Consider the following 19,419-nt stretch of genomic DNA (forward strand, 5'->3'; position numbering starts at 1 on the left):
TCTGCATATATCTTTACAGTCAGACCACTGTATCCGTGGTTCCACATCTGCAAATTCAATCAACCACAGATCACCTAGTACTGTAGTACATATTTATTGAAAAAAGACTTATAAATGGACCTGCACAGTTCAAACCTGTGTTGTTCAATTGCACTTAGGTACAAAACTAACAATGTAAATGTAAGATATGAGGAAAACTACAAAACTCTGATGAACAGCATCAAAGAAGAACTGAATAAAGGAGAGATATTCCATGTTCAAGGATTAGAAGACATAATGTTGTCAAGATGTCAGTTCTTTTCAACTTAACCAACAGATTCAATACACTCTCAATCAAAATTCTAGCCAGTTACTTTATGGATATCAACAAACTGATTCCAAAGTTTACGTGGAGAGGAATAAGCCCCAGGATAGCCAACTCAATATAAAAGAAGAATAAAGTTAGAAGACTGACACTGTCTGACTTCAAGATTTACTTATAGTAAAGTTATAATAACCAAGATAGTGTGGTGCTGGCAAAAGAACAGACAGATAGATCAATGGAATATAACAGAGAGCCCAGAAAGAGACCCTCATAAATACAGTCAACTGATCTTTGACAAAGGAGCAAAGGCAATACAATGGAGCAAAGACAGTCTCTTCAACAAATGTTACTGGAACAACTGGACATCCACAAGCAAAAAAATGAATTTAGACACAGATCTGACACTCAACACAAAAATTAACTCAAAACAGATCATGGACCTAGATGTAAAACACAAAACTATAAAACTCCTAGAAGATAACACAGGAAAAAACCTAAATGTCCACGCATATGGTGATGCCTTTTTAGATACAACACCAAAGACATAATCTATGAAAGAAATCATTGATAAGCTGGACTTCATTAAAATTAAAAAGTTCTTCTCTGCAAAAGACAACATCAAGAGAATTGAAAGACAAACCACACACTGAGAAAAAATATTTTCAAACAACACATCTGATAAAGGACTCTTAAATATACAAAGAACTCTTAAAACTCAACAATAAGAAAACAAACAACCTGATTTAAAAAATAAGGCTTCCGGGAGCAGGCTCTGGGGAAGGGGTGGCAGGCACCATGTTGGGCCCTGAAGGTGGCGAGGAGAAGCCCCTGAAGCACGCCAAGAAGCAAGCCAAGGAGATAGACAAGGAAGGTAAGGCATTCAAGCAGAAACACAAGGAGGAGCAGAAGAAACTCAAGGAGCTAAAAGCGAAGGCCGCAGGGAAAGGCCCCCCTGGCCACAGGTGTTATTAAAAAATCTGGCAAAAAGTAAGCTGTTCCTTGTGTTTGAGGCAATGATGATCCTAATTCCATTCCTGTTTAAACATCTGGACTCCCTGCCATAGTATCTGTTGCCACTTATAGCTAGAATAAAGTGTTGTCTTGGAACCTACTGTACATTTAAGAATAAACTTTTGTTAAAAAAAAAATCATACAGCGGCTCATCTTGTCTTTAGTTCTTCTCAGCCATTTCTACCTTAACTATGACACCTGCATAAACCCAGCCCAGAAGCCTGCCAAAATGTGTTCTTAAGTCTTGGTTCTATCCTGAATTCTGTACCACCTGTAATTAAAACAACTCATTTGAAAAAAATAAATAAATAAGCCAAAGACCTTAACAGACAAATCTCACCAAAGAAGATACACAGATGGCAAACAAGCATATGAAAAAACACTCCACAACATCCACCATCAAGAAAATGCAAAATAAAACAATGAGATATGACTACACACCAATTACAATGGCCAAAATCTGGAAAACTGACAATACCAAATGCTGACAAGGATGTGGAGCAACAGGAACTCTCATACATTGCTGGTGAGAATGCAAAATGGTACAGCCGCTTTGGAAGACAGTTTGGTGGTTTCTTACAAAATTACACATACTTTTACCATATGATCCAGCAATCGCACTCCTTGGTATTTACACAAAAGAGTTGTCTATACAATATCCTGCACACGGATATTTACAGCAGCTTTACTCATAACTGCCAACACTTGTTAGCAACCAAGATGTTCTTCATCAGGTGAATGAATAAATGTACATCCAGACAACAGAATATTATTAGTGCTAAAAAGAAATATGCTATCAAGCTATGAAAAGACATGAGAAACCTTAAATACATATTGCTAATTGAAAGAAAATCTAAGAAGGCTACATACTGTATGATTCCAACTATGACTTTCTGGAAAGGTAAAACTATGGCGACAATTAAAAAGATCAGTGGGGGGCTTCCCTGGTGGCACAGTGGTTGAGAGTCCGCCTGCCGACGCAGGGGACACGGGTTCGTGCCCCGGTCCAGAAGGATCCCACGTGCCGGTGGAGCGGCTGGGCCCGTGAGCCATGGCCACTGAGGCTGTGCGTCCGGAGCCTGTGCTCCGCAACAGGAGAGGCCACAATGGTGAGAGGCCCGCGTATCACCAAAAAAAAAAAAAAAGATCAGTGGGGACTTCCCTGGTGGTCCAGTGTTTAAGACTCCACACTCCCTACGCAGGGGGCCAGGGTTTGATCCCTGGTCAGGGAACTAGATCCCACATGCTGCAACGAAGATCACACGTGTCCTAACTAAGACCCGGAGGGAGGGAGGGAGGGAGGGAGGAAGGGAAGTAGGGAGGGAGGAAGGGAGGGAGGGAGGGAGGAAGGGAGGGAGGGAGGGAGGGAGGGAGGGAGGGAGGGAGGGAGAGAGGGATCAGTGGTTGCCAGGGGTGGGAGGGAGGAGAGACGAACAAAAAGAGCACAGAGGATTTTTTTTTTTTTTTTTTTTTTTTTTGCAGTACGCGGGCCTCTCACTGTTGTGGCCTCTCCCGTTGCAGCGCACAGGCTCCGGATGCGCAGGCTCAGCGGCCCAGCCACTCCACGGCATGTGGGATCTCCCTAGACCGGGGCACGAACCCATGACCCCTGCATCGGCAGGCAGACTCTCAACCACTGCGCCACCAGGGAAGCCCGAGCACAGAGGATTTTTAAGGCAGTGAAAATCCTGTGTATTATAATGATGGACACATGTTATTATACATTCGTCCAAATCCACAGAATGTACAACACCAAGAGTGAACCCTGGGCTTCCCTGGTGGCGCAGTGGTTGAGAGTCCGCCTGCCGATGCAGGGGACACGGGTTCGTGCCCCGGTCCGGGAGGATCCCACATGCCGGGGAGCGGATAGGCCCGTGAGCCATGGCCGCTGAGGCTGCGCATCCGGAGCCTGCGCTCCGCAACGACAGAGGCCACAGCAGTGAGAGGCCCGCGTACCGCAAAAAAAAAAAAAAAAAAAAAGAGTGAACCCTAAGGTAAACTACGGACTTTGGGTGATTATGATGTGTCAATGTAGGTTCATCTTCAGTAAAAAAAAAAAAAAAAAAATGTATCACTCTGGTGAGTGATACTAATAATGGGGGAGGCTATGCAGGTGTTGAAGCAGGGGGTATATGGGAAATCTCTGTACCTTCCTCTCGATTTTTATTATGAACCTAAAACTGCTCTAAAAAAAATAAGTCTTAAAGATTCTATGGGGACTTCCCTGGCGGTCCAGTGGTTAAGACTCCACGCTTACACTGCAGCGGGGCGTGGGTTCCATCCTTGGTCAGGGAACTAAGATCCCACATGCCACACAGCACAGCCAAAAAAAAAAAAAAAAAAAAAGATTCTATAAATTTTACATCGATATTTAAAATTCAAATCATAGAAAAACATATAAATATCAAGAAACAGGTTAAAGGTAGCATTTCAAAGACACATGCATAGCTTTTTAGCCTAATCCAATAATTAGTTCAGTGGTACCTAACCAATGAGATGATGAAGAGGAAATAGGAACATGAAACACAGATACTCACTTGCTTTTTCTTCAAGTCTCTGAAGGCAGCAAAATCATCGGGGGAGTCAGAAGGAACACTTGTGACCACACCAGTACCTTATAAAAGAAACTGTAGAATTAACTAATATAACCAGAATGTGTTTCGCAAAGAATGGCTAGAAAGAAATAAACTCTTTACCTTTATCCTCCTTGATGGTGAGCATTGGGAGAACATAGATCACCTTATAGGATGTTAAAGGCGCAGAAAGTGATGCACCAAGAATATCCTATGTAAGAAAAAGATCAGCATAAAACAGAAGTAACTTATTCTGATCATTAAAATTTAAAACAATGTTAACATTTTAAGCCCTGAGAAGCTAATAATCAACAACACTCATTCTTTTATACCTACTAGACTAAAAATAACTGAAAATAATTATAATACCCAAATCTTGCAAAGTTGTGAGGAAATTAGTACACTTATACATTGCTTGAGGAAAACAATATAGGAATCCAACTTGGACCCAGCAATCCAATCCTAGGAATTTACCTCACAGGAAAAAGAATTATTTTTTCTTTGAGAATCTCCCCAATGCTGTGTTAACTACCTTAGAAAAACCTGGAAACTAAAACTTTAAATGATAAAAAAAATCACTTAATAAAATATGAAACATCAACAAGATAGAATACCACATCTCTATTTTAAATGATAATTAGGAAGACAAACTGAATTAAAAAGATGTATCTTAAAAGAAAAAATCAAAAGGTCGGATAATATTGGACCCATATTCTCATATATCAACAAACAGCTTGCGGGGCTTCCCCGGCAGTCCAGTGGTTAAGACTCCACGCTTCCAATGCAGGGAGCTCAGGTTCAATCCCTGGTCAGGGAACTAAGATCCCACATGCCGCTCGGCACAGCCAAAAAACAAAACAAAACAAAACACACAAACAGCTTGCAGCTGCTTGTTTACCTAAGGAATGCACTTTTCAATTCCATATAGTTCCCACCCTTCCACTCTATTCATATACATAAGCTGCTTATCGAATTTACAGTCATATAGGATAAAGGCTAAATATCATAATAGCCTTAAAGGTTGAAAGCTATTTTTAAATTTATACCACCCATTTTCCTCATTCCAGAATCTGTTCAAATTAACATGGAAAAAAGCTGCATTTAAGAACAGGAAAAAAATTGTGTCATTAATACTGTTCCTAAAAACCTCTCAGACAGAACTCTAACATCAGGAACTAATAAGATGTAACAGCACTGCTTATAACAGAAAAAAACAATTCAACTACCCATTATAAAGAATCATTAAACAATTGTGGCACGGCCAAACAACAGAATGCTGTGTAACAGTAAAAAATAAGAACAAAGGGAATTCCTTGGAGGTCCAGTGGTTAGGACTCTGTGCTTTCATGCCAAGGGCCCAGGTTCAATTCCTGGTCAGGGAACTAAGACCCCTTAAGCTGCATGGCACAACCCAAAAGAAAAGAGAGAACAAGAAAGATGTTTACCTACTGATAAAATAATTACCAAGTTATAGTTAAGTAAAAAAGAAAGTAAAACACAGACAATGTGATAAAATACATTGCCATTTGTGTGTAAAAAAGAGGGCCAAAGAATATATATATACGTATTTGCTTGTATACACATGAAATACTTCTGGAAGGATACACAAGACAGTGATTTTACTGACTGCCTATGGAAGGGAGAATTGAGTGACTGGGACTATTTTGTGTAACTTTTTGTCCTTTTTTTTTTTTTTTTTTTTTTTTCGGCTGCTCTGCATAGCTTGCGGGATCTTAGTTCCCCAACCAGGGATTGAACCTGTGCCCTCGGCAGTGAAATCATGGAGTCCTAACCACTGGACTGCCAGGGAATTCCCTCTTTTCCTCTTGAATTTTAAGTCTTATGAATATTTAGTAATCTAGTCAAAAAATAAGTTTACAAAATAAGTAAGAAATAAACTCTCCAATTCAAAAGGAGAATTGAGATGGTATTCTACTCATCCTTTTCTTTTAAAAGATTATTTATTAAGATACCAACGATCAGCATTTACCAAAGGGAATAAAACACACTCAAAAATACCAATAAGTAAATAAACTCTAAGGATAAGAGCTATGTAACCATCTAGATTTAGTTAAGGTCAACCAAGACTTCCTTTTCAGAAAAAAAGCGGCTGCAATTCCACTCCAGGAATGCAGGTAATCATATTAAAAAAGTAATATAGTGTCTACCACAGCTATTAAATCTCTCGGGGAGGGCTGTCTGTATTTTTCAACCAGATAGTTACTGAGTTGCAATGTAAGATTCAAAAATACTATTTTACTGATATGGTCACACAATGAATACGCCACAGCAATAAAAAAAAAAAGAACAAACTACTCCTACACACAACATGGAAAAAGTATAGTCTGTACTTTTTTGTATTTAGCTTCTTTTAGCCAAAGAAGCTAAACACAAAAAAGTACAGACTATACAATTCCACTGTGTAAAGTTCAAGAAGAGCAACTAATCTTTGGTGACTGAAGTCATGGCAGTGGTCACCTCTGCAGGAGCAGGCTGAGCAGTGACGTGAAATGGACATGACAGCACCTTCTGCGTGCTGGAACTGTTCTATATCTCGATTTGGGTGGTGCTTACATGACTGTATACACATTTGAAAACACACCAAAAATATACACATTTATGACTTAACACATTTGACTGTAACGTATACCTCAATTAAAAGGTTTTTTTAAATGTTTTCTCAAGCTTCATTTTTGACATTTTCCTCTAAATTCATGCACTAAAATAAAGTCTGCTACCCAACTTACCTCTCCCATTAACTCTTTAACAACAGGCACCACTCCGTTGTCCTTGGTAAAGCCCTGGTATGACATATTCCTTGCGGCTCTTTGGGTGCAGATGAATATATCTCCATTCACTGTCTCAAATCCAATGTACTTCATATGAGGGCAAACCCAACAGTTTGTTTGTCCAAACATGGTCTCAGGTCTGAGAGTAGCAGCTACCAAGAAGATATTTTTCCCTTTCAAGCCACTAAGAAGAAAATATATACATTTATGCAAAAAACATTATGGATTCCATCACAACTATCTGATATCTCAAAAAGATGAAGCAACAATTCTTCTACCTATTAAGGTAGGTAGCAAACCTACCTTAATTTGGATGGGTATGGCTCAAGCACTTTCAACTTGATTAAAGTATATTCCTGAGGTCCAACACCCTAAACAAAATAAAACAAAAATTCAAGGGAGAAAGAAAGGCTTGGATTACACCTACTAATCTATGTGAGAGATCTGATTCAAATTTCTAAGATGGGTTCCTGCATTGTTAGAATAATTCTTTCTTCCAATGAAGAGACTGCCAGTGGTGTGCTGACCACATGGAAGCCTAATGTGTAAAAATGACTTGAAGACCACCATCCCACCCCACACCAGACCAAAACCGATCAAGGATGCTAAGAGCTCCCTTGAGAGGGAAGAACAGTGGGAAAAAAAAATGAAGTGACTTGGATTAATTAGCCAAAATAGTGTTTGCCAAAATGGGAGTTAGAAGATACAACCAACATCAATCCTACAGAGCAGTCATCACAGACATACACTGGACCAGGGGTCAGATGATGTGCATTCAAAACCTAGCTTGGGTCCTCACTTGTGGCTTGACCCAAGGAGTCACAATCACTCTGAGCCTTCATTTCCTCATCTGTAAAATAACTGTGCTGTGATTCATACAGGACTGTCCTGAGGAAAAGCTAAGATAATGATAGGAAAATGCTGTGAAAAACTATGATGTACTATTGAAATTTAGGATACTGCTACCACTGACTATATTAAAACTTAGCATAGTAAACTGGGCCTCTGAAGGCCCTCAAATCTTTCAAAATTTTGATTAACACTCATTTCTGTCAAATAAGTTACATCATAATTGAAGGCTGATTTTGAAAGGTAGTTGCTAGACTACAAATGTGTTCAAAGGTGGTAACAAAGAATGACACACTCTTAGGGACTGCATAGTTCAGATCCTGGCATTGCTGTTGATTTACTGTGCCAAGGCTTTAGGCAAATGACTTACCCTTACTTCATTCAAGTATTACAAGGAATAATGTCACGAATGTGTCCTACAGGAATGTAGAATGAACTGATGTCATGCATGGCTGGAAGTACTTTGGAAATAAGTAAGTAGGCATGTGACCAAAGCAAGTATAAATGGAATCTGCGTATATCAGTTAACCACATATCTCATTACCTTTCCTCATGCTCTCCTTTTAGAGCAGTGCACTCTCCAAGCAGTTCTTCTCAAACATTAGCAGGCATATGAATCACACTGAGAACACGTTAAGACAGGTTCCTAGGCCCCACCCCCAGAGCTTCTGATTCAGCAATTTCGGGGTGAGGTTCAAGAATCTGCTTTTCTAGGATTTCCCTGGCAGTCCAGTGGTTAGGACTCTGCGCTTTCTCTACCAAGTGCCTGGGTTCGATCCCTGGTCGGGGAATCCCACAAGCCAGGCACAGCAGCCAAAGAAACAAAACAAAAACAAAAAACAGATGAACAAACAAAAATGTGCTTTTCTAACACAAGCTGGTGCAGCTGAACCTAGTGCTACTCTTGGAGTAGCAAGGTCCTTGACAAGATACAGGTACCTATGATGACATTCTGCCTCTGGCTTAACAGCCACCAGAGTATCATGACTATACACCTCAGCACTGAAATAAAGTGATTTTTAGATTTCTAATCTATTTCTTAAACTCTATGCCCACATTAAGAATTATTACAATAGGAACTTCCCTGGTGGTACAGTAGTTAAGAATCCGCCAGCCAATGAAGGGGACACAGGTTCAAGCCCTGCTCCGGGAAGATCCCACATGCTGCAGAGCAACTAAGCCCATGTGCCACAACTATTGAACCCGCATGTCAAACTACTGAAGCCTGAGCACCTAGAGCTCACACACCTAGAGCCCATGCTCCGCAACAAAGAGAAGCCATCACAATGAGAAGCCTGAACACCACAACAAAGAGTAGCATCCACTCGCCGCAATTAGAGAAAAGCCCACGTGCAGCAACGAATACCCAACACAGCCAAAAATAATCAAACAAGTAAATTTATTAAAAAAAAGAATTATTACAATAGCTACTCTATGGCACAAATAATTACCTCTCCAGTTTGTCTGTCATGATCCATACAAGGCTGTCCATCTTTTGGAGAATAAATGGTATACCTAAAAAATGAATAAGTGACAAATATTATTATAACGTACAAGTTTTATCCTAACATATTTGCCAGTGTTGCACCTAACCATCACAATATTTCTTCTAACTAAAACTTCTAACTGAGCAAATGTCTACATCATTTTTATGCTTTTATGGCGAGTTCTACTGCCAACATAGTTATTTAATGAAAGCTTTCTGCCTTCATCAAAGGTAATACCACTGAAAAATATTCACTGATCTTGGCTTTATGGTATGAAACAGAAGACTGTAAAATATAAATTTGCCTTTAAAATGAAAATAGCATAAGGCAGACAGCAGAAGAAGAACTACAATCCTGCAGCCTGTGGAACAAAAACCACATTCACAGAAAGACAGACAAGATGAAAAGACAGAGGGCTATGTACCAGATGAAGGAACAAGATAAAACCCCAGAAAAACAACTAAATGAAGTGGAGATAGGCAACCTTCCAGAAAGAGAATTCAGAAAAATGACAGTGAAGATGATCCAGGAGCTCGGAAAAAGAATGGAGGCAAAGATCGAGACGATGCAAGAAATGTTTAACAAAGACCTAGAAGATTAAAGAACAAACAAACAGAGATGAACAATACAATAAATGAAATGAAAACTACACTAGAAGGAATCAATAGCGAGGCAGAACGGATAAGTGACCTGGAAGACAGAATGGTGGAATTCACTGTTGCAGAACAGAATAAAGAAAAAAGAATGAAAAGAAATGAAGACAGCCTAAGAGACCCTGAGATAACATTAAACGCAACAACATTCACATTATAGGGGTCCCAGAAGGAGAAGAGAGAGAGAAAGGACCTGAGAAAATATTGGAAGAGATTACAGTCAAAAACTTCCCTAACATGGGTAAGGAAAGAGCCACCCAAGTCCAGGAAGCGCAGAAAGTCCCATACAGGATAAACCCAAGGAGAAACACGCCGAGACACACAGTAATCAAACTGGCAAAAATTAAAGACAAAGAAAAATGATTGAAAGCAGCAAGAGAAAAACAACAAATAACATACAAGGGAACTCCCATAAGGTTAACAACTGATTTCTCAGCAGAAACTCTACAAGCCAGAAGGGAGTGGCATGATATACTTAAAGTGATGAAAGGGAAGAACCTACAACCAAGATTACTCTCCCCTGCAAGGATCTCATTCAGATTCAATGGAGAAATCAAAAGCTTTACAGACAAGCAAAAGCTAAGAGAATTCAGCACCACCAAACCAACTCTACAAACAATGCTAAAGGAACTTCAGTAAGTGGGAAACACAAAAGAAAAGGACCAACAAAAACAAACCCAAAACAATTAAGAAAATGGTCATAGGAACATACATATCGATAATTACCTTAAACGTGAATGGATTAAATGCTCCAACCAAAAGACACAGGCATAGAGGGAACCTACCTCAACATAATAAAGGCCATATACGACAAACCCACAGCCAACATCATTCTCAATGGTGAAAAACTGAAAGCATTTCCTCTAAGATCAGGAACGAGACAAGGATGTCCACTCTCACCACTTTTATTCAACATAGTTTTGGAAGTCCTAGCCACGGCAATCAGAGAAGAAAAATAAATAAAAGGAATACAAATTGGAAAAGAAGAAGTAAAACTGTCATTGTTTGCAGATGACATGACACTATACATAGAGAATCCTAAAGATGCCACCAGAAAACTACTAGGGCTAATCAATGAATTTGGTAAAGTTGCAGGATACAAAATTAATACACAGAAATCTCTTGCATTCCTATACACTAATGATGAAAAATCTGAAAGAGAAATTAAGGAAACTCTCCCATTTACCACTGCAACAAAAAGAATACAATACCTAGGAATAAACCTACCTAGGGAGACAAAAGACCTGTATGCAGAAAACTATAAGATACTGATGAAAGAAATTAAAGAGGATACCAACTGATGGAGAGATAGACCATGTTCTTGCATTGGAAGAATCAATATTGTGAAAATGACTATACTACCCAAAGCAATCTACAGATTCAATGCAATCCCTATTAAATTACCAATGGCATTTTTTACAGAACTAGAACAAAAAACCTTAAAATTTGTATGGAGACACAAAAGACCCCGAATAGCCAAAGCAGTCTTGAGGGAAATAAACGGAGCTGGAAGAATCAGACCCCCTGACTTCAGACTATACTACAAAGCTACAGTAATCAAGACAATATGGTACTGGCACAAAAACAGAAACACAGATCAATGAAACAAGATAAAAAGCCCAGAGATAAACCCACGCACCTATGGTCAACTAATCTCTGACAAAGGAGGCAAGGATATACAATGGAGAAAAGACAGTCTCTTCAATAAGTGATGCTGGGAAAACTGGACAGTTACATGTAAAAGAATGAAATTAGAACACTCCCTAACACCATACACAAAAATAAACTCAAAATGGATTCGAGACCTAAATGTAAGACTGGACACTATAAAACTCTTAGAGGAAAACATAGGCAGAACACTCTTTGACATAAATCACAGCAAGATCTTTTTTGATCCACCTCCTACAGTAATGGAAATAAAAACAAAAATAAACATATAGGACCTAATGAAACTTCAAAGCTTTTGCACAGCAAAGCAAACCATAAACAAGACGAAAAGACAACCCTCAGAATGGGAGAAAATATTTGCAAACGAATCAACGGACAAAGGATTAATCTCCAAAATATATAAACAGCTCATGCAGCTCAATATTAAAGAAACAAATAACCCAATCCAAAAGTGGGTAGAAGACCTAAATAGACATTTCTCCAAAGAAGACATACAGATGGCCAAGAAGCACATGAAAAGCTGCTCAACATCACTAATTATTAGAAAAATGCAAATCATAACTACAATGAGGTATCACCTCACACCAGTCAGAATAGGCATCATCAGAAAATCTACAAACAACAAATGCTGGAGAGGGTGTGGAGAAAAGAGAACCCTCTTGCACTGTTGGTGGGAATGTAAATTGATACAGCCACTACAGAGAACAGTAATGGAGCTTCCTTAAAAAACTAAAAATAGATTTACCATATGATCCAGCAATCCCACTACTGGGCATATACCCAGAGAAAACCATAATTCAAAAAGATGCATGCACCCCAATGTTCAGTGCAGCACTATTTACAATAGCCAGGTCATGGAAGCAACCTAAATGCCCATTGACAGACGAATGGATAAAGAAGTTGTGGTACATATATACAATGGAATATTACTCAGCCATAAAAAGGAATGAAATTGGTTCATTTGTTGAGACGTGGATGGATGTAGAGACTGTCATACAGAGTGAAGTTAAGTCAGAAAGAGAAACAAATATCGTATATTAATGCATGTATGTGGAACCTAGAAAAATGGTACAGATGAACCAGTTTGCAGGGCAGAAGTTGAGACAGAGATATAGAGAACAAATGTATGGACACCAACGGGGGAAAGCCGCCAGGGGGGTGGGGATGGTGGTGTGCTGAATTGGGCGACTGGGATTGACATGTATACACTGATGTGTATAAAATGGATGACTACTAAGAACCTGCTGTATAAAAAAATTAATAAAATAAAATTCAAAAATTTAAAAAAAATTGCAAATAGCTTTTAATGAATCCATATAATCAAGGAAGAACTTTATAGAAGATTTTATAGAGCAAAAAGATAAACTAAAACACAAATAAAATTATTTTTCTACTTGGCTAGAATACTTAAGAGAATCTTTAGTGAGAACGTAAGAGAGAATCTTTAGTGAGACCCCTATCCTCCCTGGTTCTATTTGTCACAAACACTAAGCAGCTCAGAGAAACTGAGACACCAGCCAAACAAAAAGGAATTCACAGGAAACAAGAGAACAAAAAGAGAAATTATAAAAAGAGAAAAGATAATGGAAAAAAGTAAGCTCTGGGGCACACTGAATTATAATGCAGGAATTACATGATTATTACTTTATTATACTGAAGGACAACAAACTCACCGCTTCCCAAATTTAATTTTGCTTCTTTCTCTTAATGTTAAAAACTGCCACCTGACAAACGAGTCATAGTAAGGATTAACATCAGTGGTGATGAAGGAACGACGCCAGTCTACCTACAGAAGGAGAAAAGAAAAGGTAATTTTTGAGAAATTTATATGGTTTCTATGAACAGGAATTCCCATGAATCAATTATTTACTCTTCTACTCCTTATTTTCCAACTTAGAATTATATCAAAAATATCAAAGGAAACCAAAAAATTTCAAGTTCCACCTATTAAATATATAATACATCATAATTATGTTAATTTGTGCTTAATATGTAAGTTTTTAGACACACACATTTACCTATTAAACATACAGGAATTATAATAAATTAAGAAAGAGCATTTACATAACACCTTTATGTATCCCTAAATATTCAAGCTACACTTGGGCTTCTTCTTATCTTTTTTTTTTTTTTTTAATTTTATTGAAGTATAGTTGATTTACAATGTTGTGGGCCTCTTCATATTCTTTGAACAGAATTCCTTTCTACTAATTGTTAATATATGTATATACATTCCAAAACAACAAATATTGAAGTACTTCATTGCTTACATTGAGGCCCATGTGGTTCTAATCTGACAATAACAGTACTGAGTCATTACTGGAATATACTATTCTAAATTAAGAGGTAGTCCAAATCTCATTCAATCACACAAATATAATGTATTTTTCATATTTCCTTAAACTCTGGGGGTGATGGGCATACCTTCAAACCCATTCTCTTCAGATCCTGAACAGCCAGTGGTGGGAAATAGTCAAGCCAATATTCTGCTTCAGAAAATTTGACTATCTCTTCATCAGACAGACCAAGGGATTTCATAATGTCCCACTGGTATTTAGAAGATCCAGCTTTAGCAGCAGCTTTACTCTGAAAATAACAGCAAAACCAAACTCCATCAAAGAATAACTAACAACTGGCTAACAAATTCCAGGACCACAGTAATTTTAAGTGAATAATCCTGTTCGGTAGTTTTTTAAAATCTAAAACAATACTGTTGACATGTCAGAATAGTGCAGGATCTGGATGTACTGTTCTGTTTGCCAAACCATATAGTCTGATACCTGGATTCTGACACCAAAGATAACTATCAATACAGAGGTGGAACCATAAAAAGTTATCATCACAAAGATCTTAGCACCAAACCTTCTCTATTTCCTTTTTTCAAATACCACATGCATCTTTTTTAGTTATGAATAAGTTGCTAACAAGAGTTTCCTCCTTTTCCAATATTTACCAATATCAAAAAGGTAACCACATGCCAGGGACTGGAAGTAGGCAAAAAGGCTGAATTATAAAAAGGTAGGACAAGGAATCCGGGGGCTGAGGAAACTGTTCTGTATAGTACTGTGGTGGTAGAAACATGACTCCATGCACTTGTCAAACCAACACAACGATACACTGTGAAGAGTGAGAGAGAGATGGAGGAAAGGAGGGAGGGAGGGAGGGAGGGAGGGAGGGAGGAAGAGAGGAAAGGAAAGGAAAGGAAAGGAAGGAAGGAAGGAAGGAAGGAAGGAAGGAAGGAAGGAAGAGTTTACATTAATTAAAAAAACTCATTTAAAAATATAAAGAAATTTTTTAAAATGTATAAAGAAATAAATACAGACACGTACATATAAGTGGGTTAGTAGACATACATATATTTCCTTGCTCTTTCTACTGAGAGGACCTAGAAACAATGAGCATAACTAGCACTCGGAACTTAGTTTCTAAATACCGTATTTCAATAAAAGGAAAGAGGACTCCTTGGAAAAGTGGTTGACTCTGGGGCTAAAACAGGGAAAATACAAAATGAGCCTGGAGCATCTTGTGGCACCTGAATGTATAGAAGTGCTCAAAAAGAAAAAAAAAAAAGAAAAGAAAAGAGAAAGAAAGAAATAGAAAAAAGAAAAAAAGATGGGGGCATGTCAAATGGACACAGGAGCCCACCTAAAAGATTCCCCCAATGGCCACTGCTAGAACAATTTGAGCAATAACAATAACTCAAAAAAACCCAATAGGATTAGATTATAACCCAAAGAATAAATAAATATGCATGAATCCACACTGATATAAAAAAGAAATTAACAGATAAGTAAATGAGGGAGAAAGAACAACTTTTCCTTTCAGAAAAATTCCAGATAATAAATGTAGAAGGAATGAGGGAAACTGAAAATCACCATTAGAACAAAATATGCAGCAATAACCGCTGCAGGGAAGATCCAATGATGAATGCTAAAATTAGTGAGCAAATATATAAAAATAAACAAGATATTGGGACTTCCCTGGTGATCCAGTGGGTAAGACTCCGCACTCCCAGCACAGGGGGCCCGGGTTCGATCCCTGGTCAGGGAACTAGATCCTGCATGCATGCCACAGCTAAGAGTTTGCATGTCACAACTAAGAGTCCACATGCCACAACTAAGAAGCCCGCATGCCACAACTAAGAAGTCCACATACCACACACAACTAAAAGATCCTGCATGCCACAACGAAGATCCCGAGTGGCACAACTAACACCCAATGCAGCCAAAATAAATAAAAATCTTTAAAATATGAAGTATACAATGCAATGGTTTAAAAACAAAAAAAGAAACAACGTATTATTTCCATAGCCTCAAAGTATCTCTCTCAAAACAAACATGAATTACAAAGGGAAAAATAAAATCTTCACAGGAGAAAGACCTAACAGACACCACCCAAACCAAATAATCAAGGTTCACAGCACCAGTAATAAGATATATCAATATCTTATACTCCCTGATATGATGCACTGAAGACACATCACCTCTTAATCTACTCATGAGAAAGCATTAGACAAACCCAAAATGAGGGACATTCTATAAGTTATCTGACCAGTACTCTTCAAAAGTGCCAAGATCATGGAAGACAGAAGAAAAGACATGAGAAGGAAATGCAAAATGGGATTATGGACTGGATCTTGGAACAGAATAAGGATATTAAGGAAAAACTGTTAAATCCAAATGAAGTATGTAGTTTCTTAAACAGTATTGTTCAATGTTGGTTTCTTAGTTTTGAGAACTGTACCATGGTTATATAAGATGTAACTGGGTTAAGATTCTAAGGGAACCCTGTACAATCCTGTAATTCTTCTGTAAGTCTAAAATTATATCAAAATAAAGTAAAAAGGGGAAAAAAAGGCAATCAAAAAGTGAGAAAGATAATTCTCCTTTATTACTTTTTAAAAATTACTGAGTGTTTTTTATGTGTCAGGTACTATGCTAGTACTGGGAATGTACATATAAATCAGACAAATATAAATATAAAACTTCAACCAAAATAAGTATGATCAAACCACCAAACCTTTTTTCCTTTAGCTTTATCCTTAATTATTATATCTTCTGTTTTAATACTGATTTCTTCTTCTTCCTCTTCCTCATCTGGAAAATCAGGGGGGCAACCATAAAGCTCTATTTCTCTTTTCAATTTATCAGCACATGCCTACAAAAAAACACAACATTAGAGACGGTAAAGTTAAAAATTCAAGGTGGAAACAATTTGAGTTTTGTTGTTGTTTCTATGGCCAACTAAAACTGACTCTGGGGCTTCCCTGGTGGTGCAGTGGTTAAGAATCCACCTGCCAGTGCAAGGGACACGGGTTTGAGCCCTGGTCCGGAAAGATCCCACATGCCGCGGAGCAACTAAGCCCGTGCCCCACAACTACTGAGCCTGCACTCTAGAGCCCTCGTGTCACAACTACTAAAGCCCGCGTGCCCACAACTACTGAAGCCCACGTGCCTAGAGCCCGTGCTCCATAACAAGAAAAGTCACTGCAATGAGAAGCCTGTGCACCGCAATGAAGAGCAGCCCCTGCTCGCCACAACTAGAGAAAGCTCGCACACAGCAATGAAGACCCAACACAGCCAAAAATAAATAAAAAAATAAATTTATTTATTTAAAAGAAAAACCTGACTCTGAAATTTAGGTAGATAGGACAGACATTAAGTTAGAATACAAACACTGAAAGACGAAGGGATTTATCCAAGGTTATAAAGCTAGTAAGCTGCAGAATTACAACATGAACCTGCACTTTCAACCCCAGCTCTTTTCAGCTGTACCATGAGTCCACTGTCACAAACAAAGATGACACCAAGTAGACAGTGTTAAAGTTATGAGAAAAATACAAATATAGAATTGTGAATTTCAAAAAAAGGGAGGGGAGGGCTTCCCTGGTGGTGCAGTGGTTGGGAGTCCGCCTGCCGATGCAGGGGACGCGGGTTCGTGCCCCGGTCCGGGAAGATCCCACATGCCGCGGAGCGGCTAGGCCCGTGAGTCATGGCCGCTGAGCCTGCGCGTCCGGAGCCTGTGCTCCGCAACAGGAGAGGCCCGTGTACCAAAAAAAAAAAAAAAAAGGGGGGGGGAGGGGACACTTCTATGAAGAATTTCAGCTAACAAGAATGAGACAACTAGAAAGTCATCATTTTACAACCACAAATTCAATAACTGAAAGACAAAGATAATGAAAGGATGCTAAAACCACTGAGTTACTGGGTAACCAAATATTCAGAGGCTCTTAAGGTATCATCCCACAGATTAGTTTTTAATTAGAAAAGAGAAAAGTTACCTTTAGAATGAGGAAATCTGGCAGTTATTAACTTAATATCACTAAAATGACACAAGTTGCCATTATATGACTTTTGATGTGATACAGTGGGAAGTTCCAACCTCATCAATGTAGTACTGGTGATAACCAAATGCAAAGTGTGATCCACAAAATAAAAAGGAAAAAACCACCAGAAAGGATACATCAATGCTCAATTTCGTGGAGTGGATAATGGGACTATGACAATGTAGAAGAATGCCCTTGTTCTCAACAGATACAAGCTGAAGTGTTTAGGGGTGACACGTCATGATGTCTGCCAACTTACTTTCAATGAATTCATAGAAAAAGGGAGAAGAAAGTGTGCATGTATTGTATGTTGAGAGACAGAACTAGAGCAACTGTGGCAAATGTTAATACTTGGTAACTGTAAGTGAAGGGTCATGGGTGCTCACTGCATTATCATTTTACCTTTCCTATAGGTTGGACATTTTTCAAAATAAAAGACTGGAGAACAAAAAGAAATGAGATATATTTCCCAAGTCCCAAGGATTTAGGGAATCCTTTCAACTGTAGTTTTCTTGCCCATCGTTTATTGAAAATTATTTTTATTATGAATTTATGACAAATTTAAGACACTTGCAAAAATGACCAAAATATGATAGAATTGTTTATTATTTTATGCCAACAGCCTATATATGCCATGAATGCACAAAACACTGCCCATTTTACTTGTTAGTAGTTATCATCTAATTCTAAAACAAAAATATGAATACATAAGGAACCAAAAGATATCAGCATTACTTAGAAATCACTTAGACCTTAATGTGTGCCCTTAAAGCACTTCTCCAAATGTTTTCTAAAAATTAATTTTCATGATAATAAATTCAGTTCACTTCAAAAAACACTCTAACGTAATACAGAAGTACATATTGGAAAATCCTATTTCAAGCTCTTGAATTGGAGGTTTAACTTAAGCTTAATTTGCTCTAAGCTAAAAAGAGTACAAAGCAATCCCAAAAGCAATCTTACCTTAACAGGCATTCCAGTACAGTGTAAACCAAAGGGAAATAGACAAGTTTTTCCTTTCAATCTCTGGTACCCTACTGCAAACTATAGAAAAAAAATTCAATTTAAACTACAAATTTAAATGCTAGACGAATACAAACTTCTGACTTTTCACAAAGATCATGAGTTTTCCTCTTCACATCTTCCTTTAGAATACCAGTTAGATTTTATAGTCATTGCAAAGTTATCCTTTTTTTTCTGTCTTTTCACCAACCTAGAAATTACTTATGAACATGTATACATACCTAGACCCCTGCACACACACACACACACATATAGCATGTGAAAATAGAAAAATTAAATTACTTTAACATAAAAACCATGCTTAAAATTAAGGAATTCTAAGTTCCCTTACAGGAAATAAATTCTATAGATGCTACTTTCTTAAAAATAGTATTTATTAAAGACCCTCCCATCCCATTATATTAAACATAGAGGAAGCTTTACCTCACATTTGGATAAAGAAAATGTATGTCCCAAGTGAAGGCGCCCATTCATATATGGATATGGGAAGGTTACAAAGTACTTGTCCTTGCTGCAAAACAATCATGTAAAAAAGAAAGTACAAAAAAGAAAATGTTAAATTCCTTTTACAATTAAGGGTGGGGTCATGGGGACACTTACTATAAATAACTTGTTTAAATTTTAGTTATTTAACAGACATTGAAAATTAAATTTATAAATCCAGAAATTAAAAGCTCTCTAAAATTGAAACTTGTTTTTGATTTAGAAAAACTAAGATATTTATAGGTGGCTATTAA

General features: G+C 37.9%; 1 protein-coding gene across 1 annotated transcript in view; it reads right to left on the reverse strand.

Annotated features, from left to right (window-relative positions):
* Positions 1 to 19,419, reverse strand: part of LARS1 (leucyl-tRNA synthetase 1) — a 68,229-nt gene that overhangs the window by 40,287 nt on the left and 8,523 nt on the right. Inside the window, exons 3-12 of the mRNA XM_060143902.1 lie at positions 19,106 to 19,193; positions 18,623 to 18,703; positions 16,354 to 16,491; positions 13,759 to 13,920; positions 13,008 to 13,120; positions 8,978 to 9,041; positions 6,981 to 7,048; positions 6,636 to 6,861; positions 4,012 to 4,099; positions 3,853 to 3,929 (exon numbers count right to left, since the gene is read on the reverse strand). Of these exons, the coding sequence (XP_059999885.1) occupies positions 3,853 to 3,929; positions 4,012 to 4,099; positions 6,636 to 6,861; positions 6,981 to 7,048; positions 8,978 to 9,041; positions 13,008 to 13,120; positions 13,759 to 13,920; positions 16,354 to 16,491; positions 18,623 to 18,703; positions 19,106 to 19,193 (1,105 nt within the window). The remainder of the gene's footprint in view (positions 1 to 3,852; positions 3,930 to 4,011; positions 4,100 to 6,635; positions 6,862 to 6,980; positions 7,049 to 8,977; positions 9,042 to 13,007; positions 13,121 to 13,758; positions 13,921 to 16,353; positions 16,492 to 18,622; positions 18,704 to 19,105; positions 19,194 to 19,419) is intronic.

Source organism: Lagenorhynchus albirostris, chromosome 3 (assembly GCF_949774975.1).
Source record: "Lagenorhynchus albirostris chromosome 3, mLagAlb1.1, whole genome shotgun sequence".
Taxonomy (NCBI): domain Eukaryota; kingdom Metazoa; phylum Chordata; class Mammalia; order Artiodactyla; family Delphinidae; genus Lagenorhynchus; species Lagenorhynchus albirostris.